The sequence below is a fragment of the Gopherus evgoodei genome, chromosome 1 (assembly GCF_007399415.2).
Source record: "Gopherus evgoodei ecotype Sinaloan lineage chromosome 1, rGopEvg1_v1.p, whole genome shotgun sequence".
Classification (NCBI taxonomy): Eukaryota; Metazoa; Chordata; order Testudines; family Testudinidae; genus Gopherus; species Gopherus evgoodei.
In genome coordinates, this window is record NC_044322.1 from 78,996,022 (window position 1) to 79,010,788 (window position 14,767).

General features: G+C 38.3%; 1 protein-coding gene across 14 annotated transcripts in view; it reads right to left on the reverse strand.

Moving 5' to 3' along the window:
* Nucleotides 1–14,767, reverse strand: part of MYCBP2 (MYC binding protein 2) — a 463,608-nt gene that overhangs the window by 39,318 nt on the left and 409,523 nt on the right. For 12 of the 14 annotated variants that reach the window (XM_030566987.1, XM_030566958.1, XM_030566968.1 and 9 more), the window contains 7 exons: nt 9,856–10,016; nt 9,052–9,208; nt 8,051–8,275; nt 6,946–7,011; nt 5,356–5,595; nt 4,345–4,443; nt 2,653–2,733 (listed from right to left, as the gene is read on the reverse strand). In XM_030566987.1, coding sequence (XP_030422847.1) covers nt 2,653–2,733; nt 4,345–4,443; nt 5,356–5,595; nt 6,946–7,011; nt 8,051–8,275; nt 9,052–9,208; nt 9,856–10,016 — 1,029 coding nt within the window. The remainder of the gene's footprint in view (nt 1–2,652; nt 2,734–4,344; nt 4,444–5,355; nt 5,596–6,945; nt 7,012–8,050; nt 8,276–9,051; nt 9,209–9,855; nt 10,017–14,767) is intronic. The other 2 variants (XM_030567004.1, XM_030566899.1) reach the window with 1 other exon arrangement.

Genomic DNA, 14,767 nt, shown 5'->3' on the forward strand with positions numbered 1-14,767 from the left:
TAGTGTGAGCATCTCACGACGTTGAGTGTGATTCTAGTATTTAAAGATACGTATTTTTCATACAACATGGCCACTAAACGCAAGCCAACTACTTCATCTGGTGCTCAACCGAAGAAACAAGATCTGTTCCAATGCTGGAGAAAAAACTGGCTGTGTTGGACTTACTGAGAGACGGTATGTCAGTCTCCAACGTGGCATGTAAATATGGCTGCAACGAATCTAGCATCTGAGCCATCAAGATTCGACAAAGAGAAATTCGTAAAGCTGTGACATCAAGTGCTCCAATAACTGCTAAGATGATGAGCCAGGTGCGTGAGAAAGACTGAAAAGGCATTAAACTTATGGCTGGAAGACATGAACCGTAAATGTGTGCCTATTGATGGCAACACATTGCGAGAATAGGCTCTTAGCCTCTATGCGCTGTTCAAACCTCTCGCCGAAGAGCGACAGCCTTCTGATGAAAAGGAATTCAAAACCTGCCAAGGTTGGCTTAACAGTTTAGGAATCGCTTCAACCTCAAAAATGTGCAGACTACTGGTGAAGCTGCATCTGCCAATGAAGAGGCAGCAAAAGCCTACCGTGGACAATTAAAGAAAATCATAGAAGAAAAGGGCTATCTTCTGGAACAAGTTCTTAATGCTGATGAGACTGGGCTCTTCTGGAAAAATTGCCCAACTCCACTTACAGTTCGAAATAAAAAAGACAAGCCCCTGGCTTCAAAGCAGCTAAATACCGTGTGACTGTGTTGTTTTGCGGCAATGCAGCTGGGCATTTAATAAAGCCAGGCTTGTTCTACAAGGCTGTAAATCTCCGTGCCCTAAAAGGCAAGAACAAAGATCTCCTGCCTGTGTTCTGGCAATCAAATAAAAAGGTTTGGGTGACAGCAGCATTATTTCTGGATTGGTTCCAAAAGTCTTTCATTCCATAGGTCAAGTGGTACCTTGAAGAGAAAGGACTTGACTTTAAAGTGTTGCTGATTTTAGAAAATGCTCCTGGTCACCCTAATGCACTCCGGTTTGCGCATAATGACGTTGAAGTTGTCTTTCTCCCTTCCCAATACCACTTCCATCCTCCAACCTCTTGACCAAGGCATGATTTGCTGTTTCAAGGCCATGTACACGAGGCTTATGTTCTCACGGATACGTAGCGCTATGGACGCTGATCCCAATCATAATGTGATGGAGTGCTGGAAGTCCTTCAACATTGCCAAACTTATATTAAACAGGTTAATGAATGCAATCAAGCCTGAAACAGTCAATGCAAGTTGACAAAACCTATGGAAAGAATGTGTGAATGATTCTAAGGGTTTCCCGATCATTGACAAAGAAGTGAAATGTATTGTTCAGGTGGCCAGGCAAGCGGGTGGTGATGGCTTCGTCGACATCCTTGAGGAAGAAATTGAAGAATTAATTGAGAGCCACAGAGAAACATTGACTAATGAAGAGTTAGAGGAACTGACAAAATCGTCTACAGAAGATGAAGATGACGACGATGAATAGGAAGAGCCAGCAAGTTGGAATCTTCACACATTTGCTGAAGTGTTCCAAGCAGTGAAACACTTGAATGATTTAATTTCTGAATACGATCCTCCTATGGAATGACGCCTCAAAATCACACGTACTATTACGGACTATTTGAGATCGTATCAAGAAATGTTTAAGCAGCTCAAGAAACAACAGCGAATGTACTTTATGGGCAATTTAAGGGATTTTCAAGGGTAATTTTGACTATACACAATTTTCACCTTACGCGCTGACTTTAGAGCCTAACCCCCGCGTAAGATGCGACTCCCCTGTATACATACACATTATTAAATGCCTATAATTTACCCAATAATGTGTTAAAAAAAGTAAACTTATTTAAAAGATTTTCAAGCCTGTAAGGCTTGGCTTTTCAAAGGTGCAAAAGGGAAACAGGCACTAAATCTTGTTGAAATTAAATGGGAGATGGGTACTTAGTTCCTCTCAAGCTCCTTTGAAAATCTCTGCTATAACATTTATCCCACAGAAAATGGCTAATCTTACTGTGTGAAAGGAGAATTTAGTTAAATGAAAAATATTAAGAAATTTCTTAAGGTTATCTCAGATGCACAGTAGCCATCTTTCTATGTCTGAGTAAAAAAAATAAATTAAAAAACAAATGAAGCTAAACAAAACCCCGATCCAAACATCTGAAGATACTGTGGGTGGGATAGTTTCCGAATCCAAATCCTGATCTCCTTGCTGGTCCCTGCCCATAATCTAAGAATTCTAAACTTATTTTTTGGTGGGGAAAGGGGAAAGAGTGTAAATAAGTACCTAAAACTGGCAGCTGAGACTCATCTGAAATATTGAACGAGGTATGCCAGCATTAACTATTAGTAGTAAATATTAGGACAACTTGATTCCACTTAACTATAATTTTAAAAGAAGGTTCACAGGATAAGGTTTTATTTTTAGTTACAGTTCACTGCTAAATTTTAAAGCCAAATTATAAATCTTTAAACATGTAATTTATAATAGAAACAGAGACTTAAGTATGAAAAATACTATAAGGATGAAAAATACTCAAGCAAAAAAATGTTAAGCAACAAAAGATTTATAATTATGCTCTTTTCCAGTAGTTACAATTTAAGGTAAACATTTAACACCTCAAGAACTTTATTACACAAACCTGTTTTTGTAAATTTGTTAGTTTGCTCCTGCTGAATATGATTCCAACCATGTGCTCTTTCAGATCTGCATCTGAAGTTGCCTTTAATAAAAAGCAGAAATAACATTAGATTAAGACTTTCTAAAGCATTTTTAAACTGTTGCACCAATGAATGTGGAATATTAAACTTTGTATGCTAAAAGTGAGCAGATTTTTGTAACATACTGATGTGTAGCAAAATGTTATGTAGCCGAGATAAAGCAATTAGGAAAATTGATACAGGCCAGCGGTGCTTATTTCCATCCTGTTATGTATGTAAAATATCAGTGCACAGATACATCTCCAGAAAGCTCAGACAAATGAAATTCAGTCTTCTAAGACCCACCCTTACGAATTCAACTTAATACTGATCACCAATGATCAAGTCTTTAGAAACTAATGTAACATGGACCAATTTTACAATCTTTAATGTATTTTAAATTAAATGTCTCCAGAAGGAGAAACTCAACAAAAATAAAAAAATATTCCATGATTTATAACAGGGATCGGCAACCTTTGGGGCCACAGCCCGCCAGGGTAAGCATTCTGGCAGTCCGGCCGGTTTGTTTACCTGCCGCATCTGCAGGTTCGGCCGATTGTGGCTTCCATTGGCCACGGTTCATGGGGCGGGCTGAGGGATGTGCTGGCTGCCGCTTCCTGCAGCCCCCATTGGCCTGGAGCCGCAAACTGCAGCCAGGGGAAGCCGCAATCAGCTGAACCTGTGGAACTGGTCGATAAACAAACCAGCCCAGCCTGCCAGGGTGCTTACCCTGATGTGCCGTGTGCCAAACGTTGCCGATCTCTGATTTATAATATGTAACTTATGACCAAGGCAACAAAAATCAGACAGACAATGTACTTTTCAGGATCTACCATAAATCATCTGCAGTTAATTTAGCACTTGTGAAATGTGACGAACTGACAACACTGGAAACAGAAGTCCTGCCTTGTCACTGGGCCTTAATTGCGCTGCCACTGGACCTTAACCCCGTTCTGGATTAACTATTTTAAGCAGTCATAAAAAATAACTTGCTCATTGGACTAAGGGCACATCTTTCCAAGTGGGCCTGGACCACTTAAGAACCATCCAATGAAAACTATATTTGTAAGTTACTAGTATTGTTAGTATGATTTGTACCAGTGATACTCAGACCTCAGTGGTTCAGGAGCCAAATTAGCAATCAACATTACCCAAAAGAACCACAATAGCATGAATTAATTTCATTTACACACAATCTCTCTCTCTATAGTATATTATTCTCACAGCAAAATGACTGACAGAGTATTCTACAACTGGTTATTAACATAGTAAAGCATCCTGATTGATTAATAATTAAATCACACCATTTTTTAATATCATGTGCTGCGAAGAGCCATAGGAGACACATTAAAGAGCCACTTGTGGCTCCTGAGCCTGTCTGATATCACCGATTTGTACCATTATTACTATGACTCCTTAATGAAAACCTATAGCCCCAATTATGATCTGTTCATCAAAAATATTAATTACACAAAAATCCATCTAATTATGTCTTTTTTTTAAAATAGGCAATGGCAGCAGTATAATATTGCTGGGATATGAAGAATATCTAAAGTAAGAGGATCAAAAAAGACTGAAAAACATCTGGGACAACTTATTTCAGTAAAATAATAATTGTAGAACATAAATAATACATTGTGTACTTTTTCTTCTCCTTCCGGGGAAGACAGCAGTGTTTTTTCTTCTTGTTCTGGGGTTGGCTCAGCATCTCCAGAGATGAGTTTTCCAAATACCTGTGAGAAGTTACAACAAAGGTTAAACAAAAGTTCAAAACTAGGCTCATATGGACATAAAACTCGAGCTGACAAATAAGGAGGGTCATATCGTCATTCTTTGTAGTTTAAAACAGATCAACATTGCTTAGTTTTGTACGCCATGTATCAGATTTTCTGATTGCTGACAACAATATAGTAAAGGGGAGTCTGAACTGGCAGTCAGCACCAGAGAAATTTCAGCCACTAATAACATTTGATTAAAATATGTCACTGTTTTAAAAAGCCTGTCATTCTACATTTACAATGTCTAGCTTGCTCTCCAATTTCTGTGATATCTATCACCAACACACATGATGGAGATTCAAAATCTCTGAATTTATATTATTTATATTCCATTAGCACTGAAAGGCCCTGATCAGGATCTTTATGCTATGTACTGTATGAACACAAATAAAGACACTCTCTCCCCTGAAAAGTTTACAGTCTAAAATGACAAGACAAACAAGAGAGAGAGATCTAGCATACTTTTTAAATGGAGGGTACTAATGACGTAGCAGGTGTGGACAAAAGGAAGGAATGGGAAAACCATGAGAGAGGAAGGATATAAAGTAGTATGTTGTTGTTAGTGTAAAGAAATGAGGTTCTGCAGCACAGTGGAGTGGTTAAATCAAAGAAAGGTAAAAGAAACAAACCAACTATAAGTCAGTACAATGGAGAAGCTCCAGAAGGAAATTTAGTTCATTAATATGTTTAATCACTGTATGAAGTAGTAATTCTTCAAGTCCTTTTCTACCCTAGCTTACTATCACTATCACCACCCACACACACAGGGGAAAAAAAAACAGCCTTCTTTTTAAAAGGAGTAATTAAATCTCAGCAGCTTTCATGTTCTCCAATGTTTCACCATATGAGATAGTTCCAATGTCCTACCTGGGATGTAATAAGGCGGAATACTCGCAGTGTCTCAGCTTCGCAGTTTCTTTGCTGAGCTACACTTGCTGAGATCTGGCCTGCAATTTTAATGCTTTCACCATCTTTCCATCCCAGTACTTTCACTTGTCGAACTCTTAGCGTGTTCTCTGGGCCCTTCAATTCAATTTTGATGATGTGATTATCTCCACCAGGAAGTTCACTTGTTACCCAACCAATGTGTCTTGAATCCAAATCAACCTGATGAACAGGAATATAAAGATGTGAATTTGAAACACAGTATCAGGCTCACCGAGTCACCTACTCTCGGTGAATTACTGGTACAAATTATCCAGCACACATTATAGAAACCAATTATAGCTTACATGACACACAAATGTCTGTTCTGAATAACAAGATTACAAATCTTTTTTATTATAAAACTATCAATCTTCACAGGTTAAGATTTCAAAGTCTCAAATTATAAATAAAAAAAACCATGTAATTATTCATTTTCTTCTCACTTTTAAAGCCCAGTTTAAAAGAAATCAATAAAAAGTAATTTTTGTTGGTTATCCAATTGAACCACAGAGTCTATTTCATGCTCTCATCAGCAAGTTATAAATGTGTAAATCACTGATGTAAATAAAGTACTTTCACCTCCTGTAAGAAAAGTAGTTGTCTAAAATATAAAACATGGTTAAAAGCACTTAATTTTTCAAATTCTGTGTCAGACCAAAAAAAAATACAGAAATACGGGTTGAAATTCTGATCCTATTGAAGTCAGTGGCTAATCTCCCATTTATTTTAATGGAGCCAAGATTTCATCTCAATTTTTTTTTTTTTAAATCACAGAAAACAGTATTTAGATTCAATTTAAAACAAGATTCAGTATTCTCTGGAGAAAAAAGTTAATGAAAAGCAATTATCATTATACTGTTCGGATAAGTCATCCCACAAAAAGAAACTAACCCGACAGTAATTATAATTCTTTGAGACGTGTAGAGTGAATAACTGTTTCTTCTTCTGAGTGCTTATCCATATATGTATTCATTATGCCTATCAAGCAGTGATCTAGATTGTAGGAGATAAGTGCTAGGAGTCTATCTACATAGTCTGCATCTGACAAAGTGGGTATTCACCTAAGAAAGCTCATGCTCCAGTATGTCTGTTAGTCTATAAGGTGCCACAGGACTCTCTCTCTTGCTTTTTACAGATCCAGACTAATATGGCTACACCTCTGATACTATCTACAAAGTGAATGTTGCACGTCCCTGTAAAAATTAGCATCCAATTTGGATGTCTCCACAATAGAATAGTGCTGGGAAAATGTATGTATTGAGGACCAGGTAACTGCCCTACACATGTTCTAAATGGGGGCACGTTTCAAGAAAGCAACTGTTTTTGCCTATGCTCCAGTCGAGTGCCCTGTTGCCTGGGCCCTCCCTAGTTGAGTGAGCTGTGACCACTTAGTGAGGTAACTGTCTCACTTTACTTGGCACTGATGAGACCTCAGCAGGAATAGTGTCCAATTCTGGGTGCCACACTTTAGGAAAGATGTGTTAACAAGATATGTCATTTTTATATGCAGCAACATTTGTAATTAGTTACCTGCTTTATTCTGCAAAGATCTTCTACTGCCTTGCCAGTCAAAAAAGTAATTGAAGTCACTTTGTTCTGCGACAGACAAACAAAATAAAAAAGACAAATAAAAAATTAATTCTGAAAGTGAGTAGCATTATGGTAATTTCTTCCATATTAACATTATGGAGTGCCTTTTCAGAGACACAGAATTAATGGAGTTGCACATATCTGTATGTCTAAGGCAATCTAAAGTTCTCATTACATACAAAAGTAGAAACAAGAAAGTGTATAAATAAAAAAATGAAAGTGATTTTATATTGAAAACTTAGGACAAAGAAAAATTACAGAAACGTTCCAATTAAATCTGCAAACTGTTCTTTTTGCATCACTATGTGCACTTGAAATGAGGACGTATACGAAACACTGCAGACTTACAGATCTAGCACTATGTTACACACTACATGCAAACACCCTGTGTACTCCAGGGCAATGCTGCTGGATTCTGGGGTACTTCATACACCAGACTAGAGCTACCGTAGCAGCTTCAGATATATAAAAAAGTTGAGGTTTTAAATTAAATAAATCAGTGTAGTATTCATTGTGTCATTTAATTTTATATTAAGTTCAACGTATTTTACACAGCCCCTAAATTTAAACTTTCTGTGTGTTACAAATAATGTGGCATTTTTCAGGAGAAAAAGTAGAAATTGTAGCAATAGGACAGGAGACAGTCATGCTCTTCTGATATTTGGGGAGGCAAAGGATGCCATTTGAGATTGTCGGAACAAACTCTCCAAGTGGATGTTTTTGCAAAAAACAATTAGGAGGAAAACAGTTAATAACGTGGATAGTTAAATTCTAATCCTTAGGTTTCAGAGTTAACAACCCACTGAGAATGAGGCTTACAGAATCACTTTACATTCCGTTTATGTTTGGAACGTTTTCTTCATAACCAAAAAAGTTAGAAACTTAATTTCTCAAAATGAGATGAAGATTCTGGAGTAAAATTCTGAACCAAACAGGATGCCAAAAGTGGTGGGCACGAGGAGGACTCTGTAATAAAAATCTGTAAGTGAATAATACACAAGGCCCTGGGTATGCCCTTTAAATAAAGACAGAATTTTTCTCTTACCCCAAGATCTCGGGAGTTGTCTACATGAACAGACACATAGCGAGCGTTGATTCCTTTTACACAATTAATTGTGATGTTCTTAGTTTTATTTTTATCTTCATCTCCTGACTCCCAGAAGGTTTCTGTGGACCCATCTGTCAAACTGCCAATCATGGCAGGTCGGCTTGATGTTTTGATGTCAACAATGCTGGTTAGATCTTTTAGGCAAATTACTATACACAATTCCTGTAACAAAAAGATGGATTTAAAACTTCAGAAATGAAGCCCAAGTAAAAAAATGTCTAACACACTTTTTAAAAAGAATACTTACTAAGATGAATACATTCTCTAAATTAAAAGAAGAAACCTGTGTACAACGAGTAAGTTATATGATCAAAGCTCCTGGGTTATTGAGCTCTAGCCACCAGGGGAGATACTATGGAAAACAGTTTCAGTTGCCAAAAAGTGTATTAAGAATTGGAAACAATGCTCAGCTTACTCTCTCCTACTCAATTCCCATATCCTCTCTTTACTGTACTTTCCTTTGTAGTTGCTCATTAAAGAGCAGCAATGTGCGCCTTCAAAAGAACAAAAGAAGAGAAGAAATGTGAGAAAGAAGTGGAGGTAGGAAAAACATGAGTTTGAAAAGCAATTTTTGAATGAATTTAAATTCAAACATAAAAGGCCCTCCGACTCCTGACTCAGGCAACCAGTAACAGAAAGTAAGGATGGTCACTACTCCAAAATACCAATTTGAATAAGATTCAGGTTGAGGGGTAATATTTGAATCTTTAAATCTAAATATAACAATCTGAATATCATCCACAAAGGCCCTGATTGTGATAGATATTTGTTACTGAAATAAAATATTTAAATAAACTGCAATTTTATTAATACATTTTATGTAATAAAGTATTATTGCTAAAAACTAGAAAACTGAAATAGCTCGACTATAGTGCTGAAGGTTATCTACTAATTCATTTTCATCTACAACTTGTGATATTTACTGATATAAAACTTGCCTGACTCATGGCTTCAAAGCCAGACTGTATACTGATACTAAAGCTCTCCTCACTATCTCCATCATCAGATTTGGACAAAATGTTGTTAATATGGTGAAAGACATTGCTCTGATGCAGGAACTGGTGATCAGACTGTTTGAATTTGAGGCTCCAACATCTGAAAACACATTAAAAATAAGTTTATTAAAGGTTTTTTCAATATTAGTGCACTTTTGCAAACACCATTAGTATTTACATTATTTTAATTACTGCATAATTTTTAAAATTTAAGCTTATATAAACATTTTGAAAGGAAACATCTGGATCAGAAACATATTGTACATCATTTTGAAGAAGGCAAGAAGAAATATTCGTTAGCACTGCAAAAAGTCTGAAGCAGGAGTATTTGTTATAGCCACACGAGAGTTGAGTTCAATAATAATTATTCCATATATTCCTTTATGGTAGTTATAACAGCAAAATGAAGAATACAGAAAATTTTGTGGAACAGCTAAATGTGAGATTTTTCAAACAAAAGGTATTAAACTATATACGGCTTATGTATGTACACTAAAGAACAGAGTAATGTAATTATTTTTACACTAAAAGTAATGGATATGGTACAAAATTTAAAATCAAATATATTTTTCCTCTACAAACCCCTTGTTAATGTCGGAGTTAAAGAAATATCTTTTTTCTCCTTTTAAAAATAGCATATCCTGGCACTTCAGACTTCTAAAATACATTGCAAAATCTTCTAAGGAGTTAGTTTACAATGCTTGGATGTCTTGGGCCTTTCATAGTTTTCCCCTATTTTGTACCTACCTTAGGGCCATTTGTTGCAATGAACTACCGCTGGGGAGAGACATCATAAGATCAGAGATGGTCTGCAGCAAACGATGGAAAGTGTGGGGCAACGGATGAGCTGCTTCACCAGCAATCACTATATCTGACAGTGGATGTTCACATACTCTTGTGTCTTTCTCCTAAGAGTCAAAGGAAATATGTTACACTGGTTCTGTTAACAAGAGGCTTTCATAAAATTATATATATATATATGCATATTTAGACAAAAACAATGTTAAAACAAGAGTTCAGGTTAAGAGTTCATATAAATAATTTAAAATAAAATATATCCCAGGGATGTTGGAATTATCCCCAAATGAATTGTTCTAAACTGCCGGAAGGACAGAGGTAAAGTTAACATTAAACAAAATCTAAAGAGGATAAAATATAGAAATGCACAATTAGGATTGACAACATGCAATAAACATATGACTAAGCATTTTAGAGTTTGTGGTCCCTCATTAGTTTAAACTGATATTTTAAAGTTCCATTAGATTTTTTCTTTCCATCCCCCCGTGTCCCTACCAAGCAGAGTTAAAGCTGTTTGGGTGCCCTAAATCTGCAATGCTATACCTTACCATACTTAATTTCTTTTTTAAACTTAACTCTGAATTTCCTAGGTTTATTTAAAAAAACCCTTGATTTTGAGATAATTACAACAGTCTTAAAATGTATTTTATCCTAAAATTACTGAAACATTTTAAAACCTTCATACCAACTTAATGTAGTTTCTGTCTGGAAATTTCCCAGGGTTTTTTTAAAACAAAAAATTTCACATATGAACACTGAACAAGAAACTGAAAAGAGAATGTTAACATGTGATATTTCTAATTATTTTTACATATGAAATATCAACCTTAACTTTTTTTGAAAAATTAAACAGGTTATGGCCCTATTCATCCATATGTACCAGCTGTTCTATGCCACTCTGGAGCAGTAAAAAGCAGCAGCCCACTGGCCCATTAAGCTGTTTTTACAGATGCCTTTTTCCCCCTTTTTCTCGTCAGTGTAGCATAAACCAGCTGGAGTCTACACTCATTTCTCCCCTCCCTGTCTACCAAACTACTCATGCTTCTTGTACCTCTTTACAACCCCTTCAACACATCATCCTAATCTATGCCCTACTTCCCATCCCCCATATTCTGCCTGCATGCATTCCCCTGCATGTTCCTATTCCCTCCTGTGCCTCACAATTTGCTACACACCCTACTTTCCCCCATGATTCCCCTGCTCACATATACACTAGTGTTCCCTTCCCTCGTCTCCTTCCTGTTGAATACATCTGGTGCAACAGATAGCTTTTGGAAACAAATATTTAGGATTTCTGGACATTATTTGACATTTTTCATAACCAAATATTGATCTGTCAGTAGAGGCTGATGTATAGGATCTTCTATTTTAGAGAAATTAACAAAAAGCATCCTATTTCAAAATGGTCACCACTTCCCACTATTTCCCATGAGAATGAAACTACTGAAGATGGTAGCTTCCTATGCAGCCAGGAGGTGAAAAGGAACACATTGGCCTGATCCACACATAAAGGCTTTACCAGTATGTCAGCTGGAGTGATTTTTTTTGCTGACAGTTATGCAGTAAAAGCCCTATTGCAGATGCAGTTATACCTATATGAGAGCTCCCTTATACCTTATAGCAGGGGCTGGCAACCTCTGGCATGTGGCTTGCCAGGGTAAGCACCCTGGCAGGCCGAGACAGTTTGTTTACCTGCCGCGTCAGCAGGTTCGGCGGACCGTGGCTCCCACTGGCCGTGGTTCGCCGTCCCAGGCCAATGGGGGCAGCAGGAAGTGCTGCGGGCAAGGGATGTGCTGGCCGCGGCTTCCCGAGAAAATGACCTCTCCTTTCATACGTTCTGCCAATGATGAAAAAAATCTAGGCGACTTTCTAAATGATTTTGTCCTATGCAGGTAAAAGGCAAGAGTCCTACATATGTTCAGTGAATGCCACATCACTTCCTCTCTGCTAGACTGAGGTTTAGGTTAGAGCACATGTAAACAGATATCCTGATTGATGTGAAAAGTCTGATACCACGTTAGGGACAAAACTTGAAATATAGTTTTATGGACACCTTATCTTTGTGAAAAACTGTAGTGAGATTGTCAGCCATGAGCATCTCTGGCTCCCCAAATCCTATGGCTGATGTGATAGTGACAAAAATGCTACCTTCATAGAGAGATGTAGTAGATAACAGAATGCCAGGGGCTTGAACAGTGACATGGGTTCACAGTTTTATCAGACTGGAACAGGTTTTGCCAGAAGGGAAGATTCTAGTCAGACCCTTCAGTAACTGGGCAGAAACTGCGTAGGAAAATACAGAGTAGGTGTCACTGGTTAGTGAAACATGCTGATGGCTGCCAGGTCTATCCTGAGAAAGTTAACAGACCGCTCTGAGGATCGTAAGGATAAGTGGTAGTCCAGCATATCTGAAATCTTTCCTTACAAGGGAAAAATCCCTTGTTGGTTACATTCAAAATTAACATCTTTTCCACTTTGCTTTGTAACATTTTCTGGTAGAGTCCTTTCTATTACTTCTCAGGAGGGAGGGCCTGGACAACAGCCAGACAGGCTTTTTTTAATTCCATCCAAATATTCAGTCTTCAGGTAAAACATGGCTCGATTAGGATGCCAAATCCATCCTTTGTCCTGGTAATTAACAGTTGACATACCAAGGTAAGGCAGAGAGGTGGTCAGGTGAAGAGTTGCAAAGAATGGTTGAGCCCAACCTGGTGCAATGGAGATAACTTTTGTCTTGCACCTGAGGTAGGAGGGGAATTGAGGGGAATCTATATTGTTCCTGACCATTATATGCGAAATGTGTCGCCCAGAGAGCCTGGACTTTAACCCAATTTGGACCAAAACTCCTTGAACTTGTTCCCATGGGACACAAAGGGAACCATGAATGGGAGACCCAGATGTGAAACACTGCCAGGAGCATCAGGTTGTGTAGTTTTCACTTATATTCTGTGGATAAATGTCTGTTTAGAAAGTCTATCAGAGTATTCTGGATTCCAGGCAAACAGACGACAGTCCAGGTAACCTACATGGGAGTGACCAGTTCCTGAGGGTGATGACCTCCACACAAAGCTGTGAAGAGCATGCTCCACCCTGCTTGCAAATGTAATGGAGCACCCTCAAGCTGACAGATAACACCTGGACTGATTTGCCACAGATGTGAGGAAGGAATTGTTCACAGATTACTCTGACTGCTCTTAGCTTCCACACATAGACATGAAGCATAGACTCCTGAAGAGAGCACATCCCTTGCTTTATCCGTCATTCCGTGTATACTCTACAACCTAAGAGGGATGCGCCTGGGGTTACAGTCTTTGTTGGAAGTGGGGACTTGAACTGCATCTCCACCCCCCAGCTTTCCTCTGTTCTACCCCCATAAGGGAGATGTCATAAACAGATAGCTAAGGGTTAACATCTCTTTCACCTGGAAAGAAGTAATCTGAACCACCTGACCAGAGGACCAATCAGGAAACAGTATTTTTTTCAACTCTGGGTGGAGGGAATTGTGTATCTGAGTTCTTTGTCTGTCTGCCTGTATGCTCTCTCAGATGAGGAGTGATTTCTATTTCCTGCTTTCTAATCTTCTGTTTCCCAGTTGTAAGTACAAAAAGATCAGAAAGGATTTATATGTTTTTTTTGTATTTACATGAATATAGTTGCCGGAGTGTTTTAAATTGTATTCTGTTTGAACAAGGCTGTTTATTCAATATTCTTTTAAGCAATTGACCCTGTATTTGTCACCTTAATACAGAGAGACCATTTTTATGTATTTTTCTTTCTTTTTATATAAAGCTTTCTTTTAAGACCTGTTAGAGTTTTTCTTTAGTGGGAAATTCCAGGGAATTGAGTCTGTACTCACCAGGGAATTGGTGGGAGGAAGAAGTCAGAGGGAACTCTGTGTGTGTTAGATTTACTAGCTTGATTTTGCATTCTTTCTGGGTGAAGAGGGAGGTAATTCTGTTCTCCAGGACTGGGAACGGGGAGGGTGGAGTCCCTCTGCTTAGATTCACGGAGGTTGCTTCTGTGTATCTCTCCAGGAGCACCTCGAGGGGGGAAGGGAAAAGATTTCTTTCCCTTTGTTGTGAGACTCAAGGGTTTGGGTCTTGGGGTCCTCAGGGAAGGTTTTTGGGGGGACCAGAGTGCCCCAAAACATTCTAATTTTTTGGGTGGTGGCAGCCGTACCAGGTCCAAGCTGGTAACTAAGCTTGGAGGTTTTCATGCTAACCCCCATATTTTGGACGCTAAGGTCCAAATCTGGGACTAGGTTATGACATGAGTGGCAGCGTTTATGGGAAAGATAGAATCCAGAAGCCAGTAGGAATATTATATTTTTCTTTTCTCTGCTAGGGGCTTTTTAGCAGAGAGAAAGTTTGGTTTTAAAAGGGAACCAGAGAGAATTTTTTTTTCTACTCTCTCTGGCAGTTTTTGGCTTGCATATTAAGCAAGGAACCATTAAGCTGTGACAAACAGGTCTTTTGTGACAATAGCACTCCCATTGAGAGTCATTACCAGCACTATATAAATGCAAATAAAGTGGTTTTTCTGGTTTACTTTACATTGAAAACAATTAGCTAGGAAGAAAGGGAAAAAGGCTCTGTTGCTAGGCAGACCCCAGGAGGCAACAGAGCCTGCAGTTCAGAAGATAAACACTGGAGGGCACCCCAACACAAGAAAACAGGAACCATGCCTACCAAGGGAAAAATTGAGGCCGAAGAACAATTCAAAGAAGCTGAACACAGGCGACAACTGGAAATAAAACAAAAACAGATGGAACTAAGAGAAAGAGAAAGAGAGGCAGCCTACCAAAGAGAACAAGCAGCCAGAGAGGCAGCCTACAAAAGAGAGCAAGCAGCCAAAGATGCAG